At 51.7% G+C, this 7036-nt stretch overlaps 1 protein-coding gene and 1 long non-coding RNA gene across 6 annotated transcripts; both read left to right on the top strand.

Moving 5' to 3' along the window:
- The first annotated feature begins 1077 nt into the window (after positions 1–1077).
- On the top strand, positions 1078–1519 carry LOC117192154. Of its 4 annotated transcripts, none has more exons than XR_004474231.1 (3): positions 1078–1191; positions 1275–1358; positions 1477–1519. It is a non-coding gene; the product is annotated as an uncharacterized LOC117192154 (long non-coding RNA). The 4 variants fall into 4 exon arrangements; XR_004474230.1 differs by having other exon boundaries at positions 1078–1213; positions 1275–1393; positions 1477–1517; XR_004474229.1 differs by having other exon boundaries at positions 1275–1393; positions 1477–1517.
- Positions 1520–1568: 49 nt separating this feature from the next.
- On the top strand, positions 1569–2215 carry LOC117192153. Of its 2 annotated transcripts, XM_033396811.1 has the most exons (4): positions 1569–1591; positions 1698–1754; positions 1847–2004; positions 2073–2215. In XM_033396811.1, the coding sequence occupies exons 2-4, from the start codon at positions 1706–1708 to the stop codon at positions 2193–2195; spliced, it is 330 nt and encodes a 109-aa protein (XP_033252702.1). In that variant the 5' UTR covers positions 1569–1591; positions 1698–1705; the 3' UTR covers positions 2196–2215. The 2 variants fall into 2 exon arrangements, with proteins under 2 accessions (XP_033252702.1, XP_033252701.1); XM_033396810.1 differs by lacking the exon at positions 1569–1591 and having other exon boundaries at positions 1703–2004.
- The last annotated feature ends 4821 nt before the right edge of the window (positions 2216–7036 follow it).

Here is a 7036-nt window from a genome sequence, read left to right on the forward strand (position 1 = left end):
TATAGGGAACGTAGTGGATTTATGCGAAGACTGGCATATTTGGCTCAATTTAGGCCGTAGTGGTGGGGTGTGGCGGCAACTGATGCTGATTTGAAAATCGATTATGAAACCGATAATCAATTCTCAGCACCGTTGCCGCCGAAGTTTTATCACAGATTGTGATAATTTTGTAGTGGGGTGTCGGAGAACCGACTAATTACGATAATAACAATGGGGGGGGAAGAAAGGGTTAAAGAAATGATATCGAAGATTCAAAAAGTGCAGTGTTGCAACACGTAGTCAATTGAGGAATAGATAAAGAGAAGAAGGTAAACAATGCATGTGCTTTGCGTGGAAAATAAAAGGAAATACACTAAATAAATAGAGACAAGCACTTGCAGTAATAACAATACAGGTAAGTAGTAGACTGGAGTGGAGACGACGGAAAAACAGGTAATAAAAGAGATACTACACTGGGACAAAGACGAGACAATACAGGTACAATTGATTTACGTTTACAATATTACAATAAACATAACAATTTAAAATAATGTCTATATCTTTTTTTTTTCTATAGCTACAGGGAAGACTAGAAGCATCGGCCGGCATAGCAAAACACAATGCTTGTAAAGACATTGCGTTGCATACCGGCCGACCCCGTCGTCCCCCCTGGTCGTCGAAATTGGCGTCATCCAGAGTCGTCAGAGGTAGCTGCAATTAGCACCTCGTCGTCGTTGTGGCTGTGGCTGCCCTCTTGGAGAACCAGTGGCACTGGTCCGGCCACCAGCTGGGAGCCAGGAGTAGACGGCACGCATATTACTGTGGCGACACGGGTCCGGCCGCCAAAGTGAAATGGATGTGAGTGTGTGTGTGTGCGTCGGTAATTGTGGCCCTGATGTAGAGCGAGTGGCACTGGTCCGGCCACCAGCTGTGGGCAATGATGGACAATGACACGCATAACTCGAACGGCACAGGTCCGGCCGCCCAAGTGTAATGGTTGTGTGTGTGTGTGTGTGTCTGAATGGCTGGCGGTAAGTATTTTGAGCGCCCTTTTTTAATCGTATGTCTGGCTGATGGATTTTTCCTTTTCCAGGACCATAGGGCACTCTGAATGCCATGGCACTGGATCCGGCCACCAACTAAGGACGATGGCGATGGCATAACTCGAGCGGCACAGGTCAGGCCGCCCAAGTGTAGTGGATGTGTGTGTGTGTGTGTGTCTGAATGGCTGGCGGTAAGTATTTTGAGCGCCCTTTTTAATCGTGTTTGTGGCTGATGGATTTTTCCTTTTCCAGGTCCATAGGGCACTCTGAATGCCATGGCACTGGATCCGGCCACCAACTAAGGACGATGGCGATGGCATAACTCGAGCGGCACAGGTCAGGCCGCCCAAGTGTAGTGGATGTGTGTGTGTGTGTGTGTCTGAATGGCTGGCGTTATGTATTTTGAGCGCCCTTTTTAATCGTATTTGTGGCTGATGGATTTTTCCTTTTCCAGGTCCATAGGGCACTCTGAATGCCATGGCACTGGATCCGGCCACCAACTAAGGAAGATGGCGATGGCATAACTCGAACGGCACAGGTCCGGCCGCCCAAGTGTAGTGGATGTTTGTGTGTGTGTTGATGTTTTATTTAACGGCTTTGATGGCGGCAGCGTCCGTTGTTCGTTTTTGTTGTGGCATGCGATTGATATGCATTTGTCTTTTTAATACATTGCAGTGGCAGAGATGTGTCCAATCAATACACAGCGTTCCAGGATATCTGGTTGTCAAGAAGGTACCTCATGTTGCGGGCGTAGGCCTTAATGTCATCCATGGAGTCGTCATCTGTCCACATCTCATCGTCATCATTTTCTTCGTCCGTTTCAGGATCCGTCTCTGGAGTGGCGGCTGGCGTTGGCCCTAACGTTTCTTGTGGTGGCTGTGGAGCTGGGGCAGCCACAGTTGCTGCTGCCATTGTTGGTGGATTTTTCGATGTCACTGGAACTGCTGGAGTTGCCGTCACTGCCTGGGATTGGATGAGCGAGGTGAGTAGTGACATCATCGCTTCCAGCCTCTTTTCCAATCGCGTCATCCTCTGCGTATTCTCCATCAGTGCCTGGCTGCAGGATCCCTCGCAGGATTGGCGTTTCGGCTTCATCTTCTGCCGGGAGCGGTTGTTGGCAAGCTGCTGCTGCTGCTGTCGCTGTTGTTGTTGTTCGCGCTGCGGCTGCTGTAGCAGCTGCTGCTGTTGTGCCTGGGAACGGCTCAATGGCTGCTCTGGACGTCGTCGCCCAGTGCGTGGGTCAGAGGCAGCAGGCGTCTTTTTATTTGTATGTATTGGCTGCTGCTGCTGCTTCTGCTTCTGCTGATGTTGTTGTTGTCCTCTTCGTCGCCCAGGAGAGGAGACATTGAGTGGCGTCTGTGCTGCCTGCTGCTGCTGTCGGCGCCAGGGATTGGCTGGCGTTTGAGCTGGCTGTTGCTGCTGCTGTCGGCGCCCTGGATGTGCTGGTGTTGTTCTTGCTGGTGGTGGCTGCTGCTCTGGCAGTGGCTGCAGAAGCGAGCTGCGCTTGCGACGCAACTCCTGCATGGCCACTCGGTGGGACAGAAGGCGGCCCCTTGCTGCCTTGAATGCCGGACATCCCTTGTAGGCGCTGATGTGGGCGCCCTGGCAATTGGCGCATTTAGGGGCGTCTGCCCTTGGCTTGGCACATGCCGTGGACGCGTGGGCACCCGCACACTTCATACAGACGAATGAACGCCTGCAGTAGGTGCGGGTGTGCCCGAATGCCTGACATCTGTGGCACTGGGCTGGGTCCACCGGCTTGGCCTGCCTCTCAACGGTCACCACCTGGTTGCGCAGCTGGGTTAATTGGAGGACATCGTGGTGGCTTTCATCCGGCTTGGGGGCTATCTCCAACTCGAACTGGTCGAGCGGCTGTCCATCGGATCTCCCTTTAATGGCTCTAATAAATATAACATAATAGCCCAATTCGGCCATCTGATTTTTTATTAGTTGGGTGCTTGTGGAGTGGTGGAGATCTCGCACGACGATCCGTAGCCCACGGTCACTCTTGTGCTGGTGTGTGTAGTGGCCAGTCATCGCCTCGTTGCCGTCGCCATCGCCCAGGATTGCCATGATGGCATCCCTGGTAGCCACGTCGCGGGCCTGGATACGGACACCATTGCGGCTGATGAGCTTGGTGTGGTAGCTGCTGTTGCCCACCCTCGGGTCCTTCTGCAGCTTGTCCAGAATGGGCATAATGTCGGGGACAGCTGGCAGAATGATGGGGGGGGGAATGATTGTCGTTGGTTGGTGCTGTCGCTGCAGCATCCGAATTTGTCTGGCATTGGGCATACTCAGGGAGGGCAGCTGGAGCAGCCCATCGCCGCCGCCTCTGCTGCTGCTGTGGGTTCCTGTGCCGCAGCTACTAGTTGCATTTGCAGGTGAGTGAGGTAGAGCTAGTGGAGCATTGGCTGGAGCAGGGGCAGGGGCGGGGGCGGGTGCATTTTGTGTAATTGTTCGCTGATGTCGTTGCTGGTTTGATTGTTGGTGATGGGGATGGTTTTGAATTTGGGGGATATAGGATTTGCTTGCCTGTTGGTTACTTTCCCGGAGTCGTCGTTTGGCCGATGCATAATTGGCATCCAAATTGTCGTCGTCATCGTCATCAAACTCAACAACCATATCATCACTGTCATCATCGTCATCATCATCATCCACCTCGGCGCGGACGCGCTTCAGTGGCGAGCGGGCCGCTGCAGCAGAGGTGGATGGGATATCATCGGTATTGGCTGTGTTTGTTGCTATTGGCTGATGTTGTTGTTGTTGTTGATGTGTTTGCTGCTGCTGATGTTCCTCTGGCGGCGGTGGTGGGGGGGGTCCGCCTGTTAACATTGCTGTTAACAGGCATCGTCTGTCTGCCGACGTAATTGCAGTTGTCGTTTTTGTGTTTGATGTCGCTGTTTGTGTGCTGATGTATGTCATCATTGTATTTGTGGTTGTGGTATTGGCTGTGTGCATTGCATTTGCGGGGTTTGTGCCATGGCTGTGGTTCGAGTTCGAACTCGCTCCCGAACGGGCACTCGAACACGAATCTTGAGTTGGCTGCTGTTCGTGTAGAGGCTGCTCGAGTGCCCTCTCGTACTGTCGCTGGTACGAGGTCGTTACTCGCTCTCTCTTTGCACTCTCTCTCGCTCCTTGCTGTTTCCGGCTCTCTCCACACGATGCAACGGCATACGGTGCATCGATACGTGTATGTGTGTGTTGGAGTGTGGGAAGCGGAATTATTGGCGCGCTCGGTACCGCTAGGCTTGGCTTGGCTTGGCATAGCGGTGCTTGACATAGCGGTGCTTTGGCTGACGCCGCTGCCGCTGCCGACGCCGCCAATGCCTCAAGCCGGCGACTACCGCTGCTGCTGCTGCTGATGTTCTGCTGCTGCTGCTGCTGCTGCTGGCGTTCCTGGGTATGGACCGCCTCCACCCAGTCGCCGATCTGGAACTGCTCCTGGCTGGTGAGATTGGGAATGGCCGCCCAGCTGTTGGGGCAGGGCAGGTCGGGGGTGGGGCTTGTGGCCGGAGTGGCCGTGATGGTGGTGTCGGTATTTGTGGTCCTCACATACCCGGTAATGGTGGCTGGAGCCGGTCCAGAAATTGGAGGAAGTGCCTCCAACCAGGTGGCGGAGTCGGTGGATTGGCGTCTCAGTATCGCTGCGTTTGCCACGGCGCCGGTGGCTGCGCTGTCGGCGCTGGCTTCGCCGTCGGCGGCGCTGTCGGAGCTGGCAGTGGAAATGGCTGATTTGGGGCGATCCCTGGCTGTGACGCCGTGTGGTCCTCGTCGTCGTCGTCCTCTTCTGGCAGTGGAACCGCGTGGCATAGCTGCGCTGGATTGGCTTTGGTTGGATTTGGTAATAAATTATTCGACCGACGCGAGTGGAGATTTTGTCAATTCAGATTGTTCACACAGTTTTTTTTCGCTTTTTTGGAATTATTCCAAATTATATACCCGCTTTGGGTTGAGGGCTCAACAGTGCTCCACCTTACAGGGGGGGAGGAACTGAGAGGCTGGGGTGTGAGCCGCCAGCAACCAAGCGCGTTGCTTTATTAGTTGAGTTTTTTTTTTTGGGCAGTATATGTCTTAATATTAATTTATGTACATTTTTTTTTTTGTTTGTTTTACAATTCAATTTTAAACGGCACTCAAACACACTAGTACATTTAATGGCACAATAATTTACAAACATATAAACTGCAGCAACGAAACACTTGTAACCTCGACTAGGCCCGCAGTCAGCAGGGGGGGGCAAGGGAAAAAGAAAACAAGAGAGAGACAAAATATTCGGCACTTTGACGGAGGAACTAAACCTCAAACACGACTCGACTCCACAACGCCCACGACACGACCTTCCTCGTTGGGACACAGATCCAGACTCGAGACGATTCCACGATCGGGGCAAAAGGCTCCAAAAGTACGAATCGTCAAGAGGGTGTCAAGTGTGTGCGTGTGCGGTGTGAGTCAAGAAAGATAAGTGGGCCACGCTCAAAAGTATGCTGTCTCTCCTCTGCAATTCTCCCTAACTTGAAATTTTATTTGCAATCCCCTGTGAGTTTGTCAACTTGATGTTTTGTTGGCTGTAATGCGGTATGTGGTCTTCAGTCCCCTCTACTACCCTTGCCGCCTGCTGAGGGCAGACGACTAGGAATGTATCATGTACATGTGGGCGGGCAGTTTATAGGGAACGTAGTGGATTTATGCGAAGACTAGCAAATTTGGCTCAATTTAGGCCGTAGTGGTGGGGTGTGGCGGCAACTGATGCTGATTTGAAAATCGATTATGAAACCGATAATCAATTGTCAGCACCGTTGCCGCCGAAGTTTTATCACAGATTGTGATAATTTTGTAGTGGGGTGTCGGAGAACCGCACTAATTACGATAATAATAATGGGGGGGGAAGAAGGGGTTAAAGAAATGAGATCGAAAATTCAGAAAGTGCAGTGTTGCAACACGTAGTCAATTGAGGAATAGATTGAGAGAAAAGGTAAACAATGCATGTGCTTTGCGTGGAAAATAAGGGGAAAGACACTAAATAAAAAAGAGACAAGCACTTGCAGTAATAACAATACAGGTAAGTAGTAGACTGGAGTGGAGACGACGGAAAAACAGGTAATAAAAGAGATACTACACTGGAACAAAGACGAGACAATACAGGTACAATTGATTTACGTTTACAATATTACAATAAACATAGCAATTTAAAATAATGTCTATATCTTTTTCTATAGTTACAGGGAAGACAAGAAGCATCGGCCGGCATAGCAAAACACAATGCTTGTAAAGACATTGCGTTGCATACCGGCCGACCCCGTCGTCCCCCCTGGTCGTCGAAATTGGCGTCATCCGAAGTCGTCAGAGGTAGCTGCAATTAGCACCTCGTCGTCGTTGTGGCTGTGGCTGCCCTCTTGGAGAACCAGTGGCACTGGTCCGGCCACCAGCTGGGAGCCAGGAGTAGACGGCACGCATATTACTGTGGCGACACGGGTCCGGCCGCCAAAGTGAAATGGATGTGAGTGTGTGTGTGCGTCGGCAATTGTGGCCCTGGTGTAGAGCGAGTGGCACTGGTCCGGCCACCAGCTGTGGGCAATGGTGGACAACGACACACATAACTCGAACGGCACAGGTCCGGCCGCCCAAGTGTAATGGTTGTGTGTGTGTGTGTGTGTGTATTTCCATTCCAGGTACACATGGCACTCTGAATGCCACGGCACCTGATTCCAGCAAACCAGATGAGGGCAATGGCGGAGAACGACACACCTACTCGAACGGCACAGGTCCGGCCGCCCAAGTGCAATGGATGTTTGTGTGTGTGTAGATGATTTATTTAATTGCTTTGATGACGGCAGCGTCCGTTGTTCATTTTTGTTGTGGCGTGCGATTGATATGCATTTGTCTTTTGATCCGTTGCAGTGGCAGAGATGTGTCCAGTTAGTACACAGCGTTCCAGGATATCTGGTTGTCAAGATGGTACCTCATGTTGCGGGCGTAGGCCTTAATGTCATCCATGGAGTCGTCATCTGTCCACA

The sequence above is a fragment of the Drosophila miranda genome (assembly GCF_003369915.1).
Source record: "Drosophila miranda strain MSH22 chromosome Y unlocalized genomic scaffold, D.miranda_PacBio2.1 Contig_Y23_pilon, whole genome shotgun sequence".
Taxonomy (NCBI): domain Eukaryota; kingdom Metazoa; phylum Arthropoda; class Insecta; order Diptera; family Drosophilidae; genus Drosophila; species Drosophila miranda.

Excerpts from the sequence above, each read along its gene's own strand:
- LOC117192153 (XM_033396810.1), top strand. The coding sequence starts at position 1,783 with ATGTCATCCATGGAGTCGTCATCTGTCCACATCTCATCGTCATCATTT. Across the intron at positions 2,005-2,072 it reads CCTGGGATTGGATGAGCGAG|TGCCTGGCTGCAGGATCCCT; the intron begins GTGAGTAGTGAC and ends ATTCTCCATCAG.